The sequence below is a fragment of the Danio aesculapii genome, chromosome 14 (assembly GCF_903798145.1).
Source record: "Danio aesculapii chromosome 14, fDanAes4.1, whole genome shotgun sequence".
Taxonomy (NCBI): Eukaryota; Metazoa; Chordata; class Actinopteri; order Cypriniformes; family Danionidae; genus Danio; species Danio aesculapii.
The window spans coordinates 48,290,915-48,306,400 of record NC_079448.1 but is presented as its reverse complement, the minus strand read 5'-3'; the positions used below and the strand labels follow the sequence as shown (position 1 = coordinate 48,306,400).

The window sequence follows — 15,486 nt, the reverse complement described above, 5'->3', positions numbered from 1 at the left end:
TGTGCAAGTTCCTAATCTTCAATGTGTTCTGCTGATTGGTTATAAATATGCACGCATCTGTGTGAAAGGGCTTAGGTGTGTCTGAGAGTTTGGTATAAATACAGGACAAACCAATTCAGAGAGAAACAGAGGCGAACAATCATACTTTCACTAGGGATTCATTTAATATTAACGGTAAGTACAAACAAAGAAACCAGTGCTTTTTTTAAATTGATTTCAATTAATTATTGACAAATAATTGCAATTTATGGGTGTGAATAAGTGTATGAAAAGCATATGTATATGTGATGTGTAAATATATTTGCATAATTATTTATACTTAAATAAAATGTACCTCTTCACAGTTGATGAGAATGGCTCAGATTGCAAAGTTGTTTTTTCTGTGCGTGCTGATTGGCTGGTCAAAGGCATTTCCACAGCATGATGTCATCAGTGAGGATAAAGCGATGAAAGATGCTGAACGCTTAAACAGAGAAAGAAGAGATGTTAAACTTGTAAGTGCCTCATTTATCCGTCTTGATATTTGTATTCCATATCTTTCATATGTAAAACAATATGCATCACTAAAACCATAAAGTAATCTCCTGTTTAATGTGCATGGTTTGGCATTTTAAAGAGGTAGTCCCCCCCACACCCCCCACCCCCCACCAAACAATTACTCACTATTTATCAGTAGTGAGTTTCTTTCTTCTGTTGAGCCAAATAGAAGATATTTTGTAGAATGATAGAAACCGTTATCCATTGACATCCATAGAAGGGAAAAAATACTATGGAAATCAATGACTACCACTTTCCAACAATCCTCTTTTGTGTTCAGATTTGGTTGTGTTGTTTACAAGATCGTGCATGGTTTCTGGCTGACTTTACTCAATTTAAATCTGCACAAATCAGAGTAACAGCTAGAGCTGATTGCATTATTTTCCATTTAGGAAAACTTTTTGTCAAGCTGGTTTTTCATTTAGAGCAGGGGTTTCCAAACTCGGCTCCAACTGGATACAACACACCTGCCAGGAAGTTTTTAGTAGATCTAGTAAAAGCTTGATTAGCTGGTTCAGGTGTGTTTGATTAGGGGTGGAGCTAAACTCTCCAGGACACTTGCCCTCTAGGACCAAGTGTGGACACCCCTGATTTAGAGCATCGCATCAGTGAAATTTAATACCACAATCTGTTAGAGATTGATTAATTAATTAATTCATTCAAGTATTATTTTAAGAAATTGCTTCTTATTAACCAACACTGTGAACATTAGGTTTCAGCTATTGTTGTTGTGGGATTTGTTTTTGTACATTTGTATTTTTATTGGTATAGGGCAGGCCTTTAACATCTGGCAAAGGGACCACCAATGAAAACAAGTCTAATTTGGGTACATTTATGTCCTTGAAGAATGCTGATAAATGTGCATTGCTTTTGTTGTGAAATAAATAAACTGAAATTAAATTGAAATCAACCAACGCTATCTCACGGCAATTCGTAACATTTTGATTTAGTGGCTAATACAAATAAATAGTAGGATCTCATTCATACAATTGAAGCTGCGCTCACACTGGGCTTTGTGTGTGCGAAATTCTGTCGTACTGCGCTGCGAAAAGGGGCGGGATTAAACAAGATTATTAGACATTAAAAAAGCAAGCGATTCCTCCATGTTTTACATTTCTGTCCAGAGAGGTCCTGTTTGGATCCTCGATTGGTCTCACGCAGTCAAGTGATGCGATTTTGCAGGTCAGAGTTCACCAAGCTTGAACTTTGCACCGCAGCAACCTGCGAAACTTAACAAATGACCCTGCGTTTCCGGTCTGACGCATTCGCGTGCGTATGAATGGAAGTCTATGGGAGGAAAAGCCCAGTGTGACCGCAGCTTTAGTCAGATGTAAAAGTGTAAAAGAGTAACATTTCTTCGTGAGATCAGGCTGGTTCAACAGAAGAAAAGAAACTCAAATACTTTTGCAGCAAGTAAGGGTGCGTAAATAATGAATGTTCATCTTTGGGGTGAACTAATCCACATAAGGTTATGGTAATTGATCTAATTTTCACAAATACACTTCAAAATGTACACGTAGATATCAGCTATACTATATAAGTGCAGGTTAACTATCTTTATATATAACAACTTTAACTGTTAAAAGCTATTAGTTAATTAAAGTTATTAGTAACTAGTATAGTTATGCTAACTAATAAACTTAACATTTCCGAATTTGATTGTAAAGCAGTAATGTGCACCTTGACCCTGCGTTTCCGGTCTGATGCATTCGTGTGCGTATGAATGGAAGTCTATGGGAGGAAAAGCCCAGTGTTACTGCAGCTTTAGTCTGATTTGCTCATCGCCCAGTGACAGTTGAGTTTAGGGGTGCGGTTTGGTGCCATGCTTTCTTAAAAAAAAAAAAAAGTGTAAAAGAGTAACATTTCTTCGTGAGATCAGGCTGGTTCAACAGAAGAAAAGAAACTCAAATACTTTTGCAACAAGTAAGGGTGCGTAAATAATGAATGTTCATCTTTGGGGTGAACTAATCCACATAAGGTTATGGTAATTAATCTAATTTTCACAAATACACTTCAAAATGTACACGTAGACATCAGCTATACTATATAAGTGCAGGTTAACTATCTTTATATATATATATATAACAACTTTAACTGTTAAAAGCTATTAGTTAAAGTTATTAGTAACTAGTATAGTATAGTAACTAATAAACTTAACATTTGACATTTGATCCAAATTTGATTGTAAAGCAGTAATGTGCACCTTTTGTAAAGCAGCTAATTGTTGTGAAAAGCGCTGTGCAAATAATCTTAAATTAAATATTTTTTCTTTTTTACAGGATTTTACTCCACCAACATGCAGTGTGACAAATATGACTTCGGATTGCCTCTCCTCTTGTGGAAATAAATCCTTGGAAGTGACCTTTATTATGTCGGATGGCAAAGGCTCAGGAATTGCTTACACCACAATTTATTCCAGTGGCCTCCCGAGTTACAGCAACATAACACAATATGATGGTCTGGATGAAAAAGGCAACAACGCAACCTTTTTGCATTACTTGGGCACCTGCTGCGCTGAAGATGTGCTGATTACTGTGATGGATAAGGCTGGAAACATGGGCATGTGTCCATTTGTTATAAAGCGTGCTGTCAATCCCTCATCCAGCAGCTCCATCACCACCGTCTCCCTGTGGTCAACTTTAATATTGATGGCGCTTAAATCTATACTGCTGTAAAATGGACTTTATGTACACTTACTTCATATACATCTAAAGGTGAAGGTCAAATATTTCCTATGCGATATTTAACAGAGCAAATTAATTGTTCACTATATTTTTCTTATTTTGTTAAGTTTGGCTGGAATATTAACTCCTGAAAAAGAACAAACCACTGTGGTCCAATGATCCTACTTTAACCTAATTAACCTCAGGGTTCACAAAGCTGCTAGCTCGATGTCCCGGAGCTATTATGTTATCCAGTCGGGCTACCAAAAATAATTCCATCCTGTCAGTCAGACTTTCTTAATGGAAGAAAATATATAGCCAATGTAGTCAATGCTTTTGCATTCTCTCACAAATTGGGTAATTCTGCTGTGTGTCATATTCCTGCATCAAGGAGCCACTGTCAATATGTGTTCGCGTTTGCGCTGACTGGTGTTGACAAAAGAACCAGTACTTAAAAATAAAGGGCGGCACAGTGGCTCAGTGGTTAGCACTGTCGCCTCACAGCAAGAAGGTTGCTGGTTCGAGTCCCGGCTGGACCAGTTGGCATTTCAATGTGGAGTTTGCATGTTCTCCCTGTGTTGGCGTGGGTTTCCTCTGGGTGCTCCAGTTTCCCCACAGTCAAATAACATGCGCTATAGGTGAATTGAGTAAAGAAAATTGGCCGTAGCGTATGAGTGTGTGTGTGAGAATGTGAAAGTGTATGGGTGTTTCCCTGTACTGGGTTGTGGCTAGAAGGGTATTCGCTGCATAAAACATATGCCAGAATAGTTGGCGGTTCATTCAGCTGTGGTGACCCCTTAAATAAGAGACTAAGCCGAAGGAAAATGAATATTTAATTTAAAATTAAATAATTAAAATTAAAAATAAAATCAAATAAAAAGATTAATTGAAAAATAAAATGAAATTAAATAAATAAAATTTTGATATTTTTAAAAATATTTATGTCATGAATGCCATTATAACTTTTTTTTTTGTAATTTAGCATTTATAATATAGTAAAATTATATATAGTAAATAATGTCTTTTCCATTCGGGCCACGTTAATTTATTTCGGGCTATTAAAAACTGAAGAGTGGCTGCTCGAAAGGCTACCAGGGATTTAGAAATTTGCAAGGCCTGAACCTACAGCAGTTAAGCCTTACGAATACTAGTATTAAAAAAAACAGCTTGTTGGATATTACATAGAGTTATCATAGCAAAGACAAAGAAAATTAAATATTAAAAATAGTCGTTAAAAATTTTATGTTGAAAAATGTGTTGAAAAAAATCTCTGTTAAACAGCACTTGGAAATTTTTGAAAAATAATTAATATTTCATAATTAATAATTTTGCCTTCAACTGTATCTGTGAAAACTGCACAGACTGAAACTTTAAAAAATGCACAAACAATTTTGACATGAATGTTAAGTTATTGATTTAGTGTTTGTATGGTACATCAAAATGTCATTTGCCAAAAGGTTTATTTATTGTCATTTTTTAACGCATTTTCACAGTTTTATGCTGAAGCATCACAGAATAAAGTCAAACCTGTGAAAGTATCAGTGTGTGCTATGTTTTTAGAGTCTGGTGAAATAATAATACCCAAAGCAAGCAAATACTAGCACATTTCATCCACAAACTAAACTAAACACACCTTCAGAAGGCCTCTAAAATAGTATTTCTCTAGGGAATTGTCGATATCATTACCACAATACTCATCAACACTGCATATTTACCCAGTATTATACAGTTCTAATTGAGATGATTTATTCATTTAAAATAGACAAAAAAAAAGCATTTGCAAAACTTTCCAGAGAGAAAGTGGAGAGAGTAAACATTTCACAATTCTTCTAGTATAGGGAATTCATCTACTACAAAACTAACAACATGACACCACCCATAGCAATAAACTCACATCAATCTTTCACACTACAGATCAGATGAGTGACTCAGATCAGCTTTATCTTTAAAGTGCTGCTCATATGGACAAACCAGCCATCAGCGTCAGGAACTAGACTAAAAAACGGCTTCACGCAACATGACAATAGAATAAACGGGGAGAGAAAATTGGGGCCAAAAGTCTTTACAGAAAAGACTGTGAAATTTGACCTGATTATTATAGCAATTTTTGGTCTAATGTTTGTATATTTACAAGCAAGTTGCTTTAAAAAAAAAAAGTTATTCATTAATTACATCATTAAAATTGTATTTAAATAACTTTTCTAAATACTCTGTCTGAAAAGTAATTACTCAATAAGTCATTTAATTACTAGAAGTGTAAAATGAACACAAAGAAAGAATAAATGAAAGAGAAAGAAATAAGGAAAAGGGGAAAGAAAGAAACTACATTTTAAATTCAACTGGACCAGAGTCAGTTTTTAGACTGTAGTGTTACAGAGCCACAAAGTGACCAAGCTTGAGTACTTTTTTTCTTTGAGTCCTTTAATTTAGACTGCTAATTTATTATTATTGTTTTAATTAATAAGACTTGCAGATAAAAAAAACCCTGAATATTTGTTTTATCTCAAAATAGCAGAACAGAGTACAGAAGCAAACATTTAGCAATAGTAAACCTTGACCTGATTAACATGATAACAGTTGATTTATTGGTAATGATTTACACATTTATCTGCTCCTGGGTTTAATAAAAGCGAGTCAATGGTCTCAAAGTTAATTTACACAATGATCTTTTATTGAATTTTTGTGAAGAGTATGCAACATTTTTATCCAATATACCATATTCATTAATTAGGAATTGACAATCAATATAAGCATAAAGCGAATATCATAATGAAGAAAAAAAGACACAATAAATGAAATTAAATTCAATTACTAGCCAACTAATTACTTTGGAATTTACTTCAAGTTTAATTCATTTATTTATTTATTTATGTTTTAAAGCACTTAAAAATAGTAAACATACTCTTGTTGAATCCAGAAACAGACTATATAAAGCTTTAAAGGTGCTTTAGAAAATTCCTTTACTTTAAATATTATTCATTCATCCATCCATTCATTCATTTTCTTTTCGGCTCAGTACCTTTATTAATCAGGGGTCACCACAGCAGAATGAACCGCCAACCTATCCAGCATATGTTTACGCACCAGATGCCCTTCTAGCCGCAACCCATCGCTGGGAAACACCCATACTCTCTCATTCACACACAACTGTAGGGGAAACCAGAGCACCCGGAGGAAACCCACATGAACACAGGGAGAACACGCAAACGCCACACAGAAATGCCAACTGACCCAGCCGAGGTTCGAACCAGTGACCTTCTTGCTGTGAGGCGACAGCACTACCCACTGCACCACCACATACCCCTTAAATATTATAAAACAGCTAAATTAGAAATTATTAAATACTTGTAATTTATTATCACAACAAAATATAAGCGGTAGCACAATCGCCTCACAGCAAGGAGGTAACTGGTTGGAGCCCCGGCTGGGTCAGTTGGCATTTCTGTGTGGAGTTTGGATGTTTTTCCTGCGTTTGCGTGGGTTTCCTCTGGGTTCTCTGGTTTCCCCCACAATCCAAAGACATGTGGTGTAGTTAAACTGAATAAGCTAAATTGGCCGTAGTGTACGTGAGTGTGTGCAAGAGTGTATTGGTGTTGTTTTTCTCTTCTTTTTCATTCTTTTATAACACATTTTGTCTGTTTTTATGCTTATTTATTTTATTATTTGTTTTTATTTTTCTTATACTTGTTTCTTTTATTTCTGTTTATGTAAAGCACTTTGAATTGCCACTGTGTATGAAATGTGCTATATAAATAAACTTGCCTTGCCTTGGTGTTTCCCCAGTGTTGGGTTACAGCTGGAAGTGCATCCGCTGCGTAAAATGTGTGCTGGATAAAGAAAATGAATGAATGAATGAACATAAAAATAATGTTTTAATTCGCAAGCTCTAGTTCTGCCTGCTGGCATGAGTCAACATATGCTATCTGGCAGTTGACAGATTTGATCTGAAGGTCCAAAGATTATTTAAATACAATTACAGCACAAAATACATTACAGAAAACTGCCTCTAGCAGTATTGATTAGGCCTGTCACAATATCTATTTTTTGTTGTACCATATATTGCTCCAAAATATATTGTGATAAATTATATTATTGTCATTTTAAGGCATTTTATGCAACTTATTATATAACGCCAGAATGACAATATAATACCGTCACAATGCAAGCGCACTGTTCCAAAGAGCAGATAATATTTCATTCTTAAGAATATTTCTTTAAATTATAAATTATAGCAACTTATCCAGCACATGTTTTACGCAGCGGATGCCCTTCCATCTGCAACCCATCTCTGGGAAACATCCATACACACTCATTCCCACTCACACACTATGGACAATTTGGCTTACCCAATTCACCTGTACCGCATGTCTTTGGACTGCACCCGGAGGAAACCCACGCAAACGTGGGGAGAACATGCAAACTCCACACAGAAACGCCAACTGACCCAGCCGAGGCTCAAACCAGCGACCTTCTTGCTGTAAGGTGAGAGCACTACCTAGTGCACCACTGCGTCACCCTAAACTATAGTTGTTTAACAATTTAATAATGAGGCATTGGAATCAGAATGTGTAAACGCACATCCTGGATAAATAACAATAAATGTTAACAAAAAAGTGCAAGGTAAAAGGTAACAGACGCTGCGATATCTGCTCAGATCTATGTTCAGTTGTCAGACACCCACATTAAAATATACTATAGTAATTTACAGTAAATACTATAGTGTTTATTTAACCACACTAGCCCTGACACCGGCGATAGAGACAGAGATGTTGCACAATCCGCTAAAAGGTTGCTAGAATTATTTTTATGTATCGGCGTTATATATTGCATCACCAAAAATAATTGAGGACATGTCCATGTGTTGTGTGATAAGTCCATATAATGATTATTGTGACAGACCCCTAGCATTGAACTATATAACTGATAACTTTATGAAGCTATTTCTACTATATATGACCCTGAAGTTTAGTAATAACCTTAAATAAAAATAGTGTTATCTTTTACCATCAATGAACATCAGTTTAGTTTGGTTCAATAATACTTCTTTAACTTTCTTTCTTTCAAATAACGTAATTCAATATCAAATAGCCGTATTCATCTAGCACACAGACTCTGGGAGGAATTAAACAGGCTGACTGGGTTAAACATTGACAAAATGTTCAGAAATGTTTTGAAAGTTACTGAGCATTGATTTCTTGTTTCTCTTTGAATCGTACATTTGTATAAAAGAGCTTGTGTTTGACTAAGACTGGCCAAAAGCCTCTCAACAAACTGATAGAAAAAGGCCAAAGACAAACATTTCTCAGACTTTTCCTTGAAGGTATCGTTGCTTTTAACAGTAAGTAAAAAAATTCTGCTAATATTTACTGATGCACAACGCAACTTGACATGTAGAACTCTATGAACATGATGTTGTCGTTAGGCTACAAGAATATAGAGCTGCTCGATTATGGGAAAATTCATAGTCACGATTATTTTGGTCTTAATTGTAATCACGATTATTCAAAACGATTATCGGATTATAGAATTAATGTTCTCGTTTACCTGTTTACAGATGTGTTGTTTACCTTTTACTCCAAATAAGTTGGAAAAAAGTTGCAAATTTGTAAAGCTGTAAAGGTATTCAAGGAAAAAAAGAATAGGGGGAGTGTGGACGAAAGTAACGTGGTAGGAAAGTAATAAATCGATTTTCTTGAAGCCCTGACAACACTTGCTTTCCAGGTTATAACAGCACATACTCTTATAACAGCACATAACAGCAAATACGATCTCCAAAGACTACGTCCAATAGTTTGGACTGCTGAGCGAATCACTGGTACAACCCTTCTTACTCTTTAAGAACTGAACTTATCCAGAGCGAGCAGAAGAGCTGCCAAAATCACTCTGGACCCCTCACACCCAGCACACTGCCTCTTTGAACTTTTACCTTCTGGTCGACGCTACAGAGCACTGCGCACCAGAACAGCCCGACACAGAAACAGTTTCTTCCCTCAGGCAATCCATCTCATGAACACTTGATGATAATAATTGTGGAACCAACATCACTACTTGCCATACACTTTTATACACATATACACTTATTTAACAACACACTTTACATGCCAATTTGCACATAACAGCTGCACATATAACGTTGTATATAGTAATATACCTGTACATACACTTGTCAATTTGTATATTTGCATTCACTACTTACTTGTATTTTTTTAAATATATTTATTATCTGTTTTTTGTCCTGTCTCTGTAATGCTGTTGCACTGTAGAAGCTCTGTCACGAAAACATTTCCTCGTATGTGTGAACATACCTGGCAATAAAGCTCTTTCTGATTCTGATTCAGCATGCAGATGGAGATATCAGCTAATTTCAGGAGCATGTCCTACAGTTAGCTCTAAATTCCTGTGTTTAAGTGCAAAAATTTAATTATTGTAGCGGTTCTTTTTTTTCTTTTTACAAGTTGTGTTTTTTTTTTCCTGTGTCACATTATTGATCAATCTACAGGTTATTTAGTGAAAAAACACATCCTTGAGCGTGCAATCTCTTGTTTTTCAGTTTAAAAGTAAATCAGGTTTAAATGGCAAGAGTTGCTGTGAGGACGAAAGTAACACTGTTATTCAGCCCACTGCTAATAGCCATGTCTTATTTTTCACTTCCACTTTTCAATGTTTTGACTCATCTGTTTTATAAGATTAATGTATATTATCAATAATAATAAAAAACTATTCAAAAACTATAGAAAATTGTAACATTTTGCACTGTTGGGTTGCTTTAAAAACATTTGATGGAGATGAAATTTAAAATGAAAATGCGGTTCAATTTTTTTTTTTTTGCAAAAACTAAAGGACAAAATATCAGCACCTCAGAATTATAAGGTTCAATCTGCCATTTTTGTCAAAACCTAGTTACTGACATATTCTTATTAAATGACAACTTATTTACATTATGAGATGTTTTTTTTATAAGTTATTTACATTTTAAGGTTTTTATATAAAAAACAAATGTTACACACATACTGTCTGCTATATGGAACGCAAATACTTTGAAGCTCAATATCCTAAAATTATTCAGAACGCAGATAGAAGCTTATAATTCCAAGGTGACGATATGTTTGAGTGAACATTAACAAGGTCATAGTCAGGTAACAATGTGCAACTTTTGTTTAAAGTTTTTTTTTTACATTGATACAAATAACACCTGATTTTGATAGAGCACAAAAATATATTTCTGCTAAAAACATTATCTTTTAAAATTAGGTTTTTATGAAAAATGGTACTTTCGTCCCTTTTCTCCCCTATGTATTTCGACCTGCCACTGACCAAGTCTGAATTTGCAATATCATTCGATTAAATGTAGGACTTCAATCTTAAACAGGCCTTAACAAAAGAAAAAAAATATTATGGGATTATAGGAAAGTATAAGCATGACAACACTAAAACAAACAGTGCACCACAGTTGAGAGCTTTCCAGACTGCGCTTTAACCCCGGGTTAAGGGGTAGTGTAAAGTTAGTTTTATATTCGCACGTTCGTTCAGTGACAACTTGTAAAACACTCTCAATATTGTTTACCATGGTACTTTGAATATTCTGTCTGAAATCACATATAAGTACTTCTTGAAAACAACATAAGCACTATTTATTTGACTATGAACATTGCTGTACTTGGATAGCCATTGGCTGCTAATATGATTTCACTATTTAGAATTTGCAAACAATACTTTTCTGAAATTATATTATTAAGAAGAAAGTGTGAATATGTGAAAATAAAACAAACTTTACCTCAGTGGGTTACGGCAGTGTTTCCCAACCCTTTTCCTGGAGGCACACCAACAGTACATAATTTGGATGTCTCCCTTACCTGACTAATTAACTTCAGGTTTTGGAGTCTCTTCTTATGTTCTAATTAGGTGATTCAGGTGTGTTTGATTAGGGAGACATTGTGTACTGTTGGTGTGCCTTCAGGAACAGGGTTGGGAAACACTGGGTTAAGGGACGTTTTACATACACATTAGTTTAGCGCGTCACGGAAACACCTCGCGCTGTTTTTAACAGTGCCTTCGTGTTTGAGGGGAAATGTGAGAAAAAAACGTGTCAAACTGAAATGTAGAGGAGACTGTATGTACTTCTTACCTGTAAGGTCCGTCGGGGATATTAACTTCAAAAAAAGGGTGAGATCGGGCAGCGAATTGCCTCGCGAAATGAGCTCATGTAAACAGATCACGTGCTGTATTTGTCCAATCAATGACACTGACCCCGCAAATATGCAAATTAGGGCGTTAACCCCACGCCATGGAAGGTGCTTGGGTAAAATTTTGAGAAGTGTGAAAAATGAAGAAAAATAACTCAGGATTGTGTAGTTTAGAATTAGTGAATTTGTAATTTAGAAGTGTGAATATCCCTCATATGAAAAAAAAATGTTTTAAATGATTTGTTAATTGTTAGTTTTTTTGTGAAAACATCCAAACATTTTTAAACAAACTAAATTCACTCCGTGATATATTCAGTGTAAACACTGCTTAACGATTTCAGTTTTGTTTTAGCTTCTGTTTTTGCCTTTTAGGAAAAAATATCTAAACTATAATCAATCTTTAACTGAATTCTCTCCACAGCTGATTAGAATGGTTCATTTTGCAAAGGCGCTGGTCTTTCTCTGCGTGCTGATTGGATGGTCACAGACTTTTCCACAGCATGATGTCATCAGAGGGGATAAAGACGTGACAGATGCCGACTCGAAAAAGACAGAAGGGCAAGATGTTAAACTGATTGTAAGTAACTGCAACTGTTCTGGCTCTGCTGTAAACTGCTGCAGTTTGTACGTTTTTATATTTTTTCCAAGTTACTATACTAAACATAATATTTAACTGAACAGTGCTCAGCATATCTAGCCCTCACAAATCTATCTTTATAATTCATATTTAATAGGAAGCTATACAACATTTGTGCATATACATCAGATTAGTCAGTACTGAAGCCAAATCTGGAACTTATCGAACAAAATAACTTATGATAAAGGTCCAAAAACTAGAACACCCATATTGAATTCAATGTTAGAAAAAATTTCATTCATTTTCTTTTCGGCTTAGTCCCTTTATTAATCCGGGGTCGCCACAGCAGAATGAATCGCCAACTTATCCAGCACATTTTTTTACGCAGCGGATGCCCTTCCAGTCACAACCCATCACTGAGAAATAGCCATACACACTAATTCACACTCATACACTTTGGACAATTTAGCCTTCCCAATTCACCTATACCACATGTCTTTGGACTGTGGGGGAAACCAGAGCACCCGGAGGAAACCCATGCGAACGCAGGGAGAACATACAAACTCCACATAGAAATGCCAACTGACCCAGCCGTGGCTCGAACCAGCAATCTTTTTGCTGTGAGGCGACAGCGCTACCTACTGCGCCACTGTGTCGCCTGTTATAGAAAAATATTAAATACAAATTTAAAAAAGAGAAAAAAAATCAAGAGCAGCAAAAGATTATTGAAAAATGTAGTTGAAATTTTGTAGGTTGTAATTTTTTTTTTTTGCAAAATTTTGCTAGAATTTATTTGTATTATCTTTCAATTTCTAAATATGTGACTAAAATAAAATATAAAAAATATTTAATATGATATTATTTTAATAAATCAGTTTTGTTTAAATGCACCAAAATACATTGCCTATATATTCACTAAGAAATGGATAAAAATATTCATTTTCAAAATGGGGTGTGCTCAGTCATGCCGAGCACTGTATATTCGTGCTGTCAAATGATTAATCGTCATAAATCACATCTAAAGTAAAAATGTATATTTACAAAATATATTTGTGCGTATTCTGTATATACTTGTGTATATAAATATATGCATGACTATATTGTATAAAATATTTGTTTATATTTATATATTAATATTTATATATAATACAAAATAAGTATGAATATACATATAAATATATTTCTTTTGTATATTTTTGTAGTTAATGTATAGTGTGTGTATTCATATATAAATATACACAATAAACATGTTTATATTACGTAAATACAAACTTTTATCTTGGATGTGAATAATCGCGATTAATTGATTGGCAGCACTAATAATTATTTATGTTTTTCTGTTTAGGCCACTGATGTCACTCCACCAGTGTGTCGTGTGGTAAATGACAGCTCAGAGTGTCTTTTAACATGTGAAAAGACAACCATTGAAGTGACGTACATCATGTCAGACGGCAACGGTTCAGGAATAAATCGCACCCGCACATCTTCCAATAGCTTTAGTTTTAGCAAATATACTCAATATGACGGTCAGGATGAAAATGGCTACTATGCAGTTCTTTTGAAATATTCTGGCATCTGCTGCTCTGACGATTTGGAGGTTTCCGCAGTGGACAACGCAGGAAACATAGGGAAGTGTCCTATCATAATAAAACGTATACAACCCAATGATTCTAATATTCAAGAAGATTAACACAAGCAATTCTAGTTTTAGGGATGCTTTGATATGGAATTTTCAATACTATTAACCGATAACTATTTGGGAACCTATAATCAATCTACAGATCAATAAATAGTTAAAATAATAATGATAGCAACATTTATGGTATTGGCTGATAAAAGGCGTTTATAGGCCGATACCAATTTGTCTGCTGATATTGTCATGATCGCCTGTGGTATTATCAACCTGGGAGATTCATTCCGGTACACCCGCAGAACTACAACTCCCAGAACAGTTTGCACCCATCAACTCCTGCAACAGCTGACAATAATCCGGACACTCACACACAGACACAGCTATAGCTCGTTGTCACTCATTACATGGACTATATATATATATATATATATATATATATATATATATATATATATATATATATATATATATATATATATATATATATATATATATATATATATATACACACACTTCATTCTCTTATTCACATTGCTTAGTCTTTTTATCCTGTAGCACTACAAAGCTTTTCCTTGGCTTGTTTTTCCGTGCTGTGTTTCATGACTCTCTCTTTGTGTATTGTTTATACCAGGGCTCGGGAACTTTTTTTTTTTAGCAAAGAGCCATTTCTGATTTTTTTGACAAATCATTTTTTTAAAGAGCCATTGTGGTGTATCTTATATCCCTTCTTCATTTATTTCCCTGCACAACTCAAAAGGAAACAAAAATGAAGCCTCACCACTTCAGTCCATAAATGAAGGACAATTTATAAAATTTTTCTCTTTCGCCATCACCACTCATGAATGCGGTTTGAATTTACGTGCACGAGGGGCCATAAAAATATAAGTTGCTTGCCCTTTATTGGTGTCGTGATTCAAGTTAATCCACAGCACCGCTTCAATTGTAAACTGAGTTCTTATTAATTTTGCTGTAAAAATACATTAAAAAGGGAATTAAATTTGTATTTAGTGACAGTTATAGTTTTTTAAGCTTTAAAATATTATTGAAGAGAGACCGCTGGAGAGCCACAAATCTTTGGTCAAAAAGCCTCATGTGGCTCCCGAGCCATAGGTTCCCTACCCCTGGTTTATACTGTTAGTCACATGGACCGATCTTTTTGCCTGTGACCCGACTGCTCTTTTGAATTGCCCTTTATGTTTCTGTTTGCTCCTGCTTGTAACCATTGCCTGCCTGACTATTCTTATTAATAAAGACGCTGCATTTTGATCCTCAACTCCGTTGCCAATATCGTATGTTACAGATTTATTTTGCATCACCATTGTATATTATTTAAATCTACACTACTGTGAGATGTTTTTTTCACAACAGACAAAATCAAAAATTGACAAAATGCCCATGTACAATTATTTGAAGATAACACATTCGGTGCATTGCCTTGGTATCTATGATAAAATGCAAACACATGCAAATACTTTTTCTTATTTGTAATTTTACTTTATTCACCTTAGAATGACGTTCCCTCATACATTGGTATTGCTGTAAGTTAAATAATTGATGATTGTTACCTATCTGCTATATTATATAACTACCTTGATAACTACGTGAATGAAAAAAACATTGAAAAGATACAATAATTAAACTAGAACTTTAAAAACCTCAATGTGTTAATGGTTTACTTATCTGACAAGGTACAAATGCAAGAATGTGTCCAATATGTTGATTTTGAGATAAGATGTTAAACATTTGTTCCTATACTGTGTATTAATCTATTTAAAACCAAAATGGGGCGACACGTGGCTCAGTGGTTAGCACTGTCGCCTCACAGCAAGAAGGCATCTGGTTCGAGTCATGACTGTACCAGTTGGCATTTCTGTGTGGAGTTTGCATGTTCTC

At 34.9% G+C, this 15,486-nt stretch overlaps 1 protein-coding gene across 1 annotated transcript; it reads left to right on the top strand.

Moving 5' to 3' along the window:
• Window positions 1-8,257: 8,257 nt before the first annotated feature.
• Window positions 8,258-14,035, top strand: si:ch211-113d11.5 (uncharacterized). Its single transcript, XM_056472372.1, has 3 exons — window positions 8,258-8,538; window positions 11,805-11,960; window positions 13,306-14,035. The coding sequence occupies exons 2-3, from the start codon at window positions 11,814-11,816 to the stop codon at window positions 13,648-13,650; spliced, it is 492 nt and encodes a 163-aa protein (XP_056328347.1). The 5' UTR covers window positions 8,258-8,538; window positions 11,805-11,813; the 3' UTR covers window positions 13,651-14,035.
• Window positions 14,036-15,486: the final 1,451 nt, after the last annotated feature.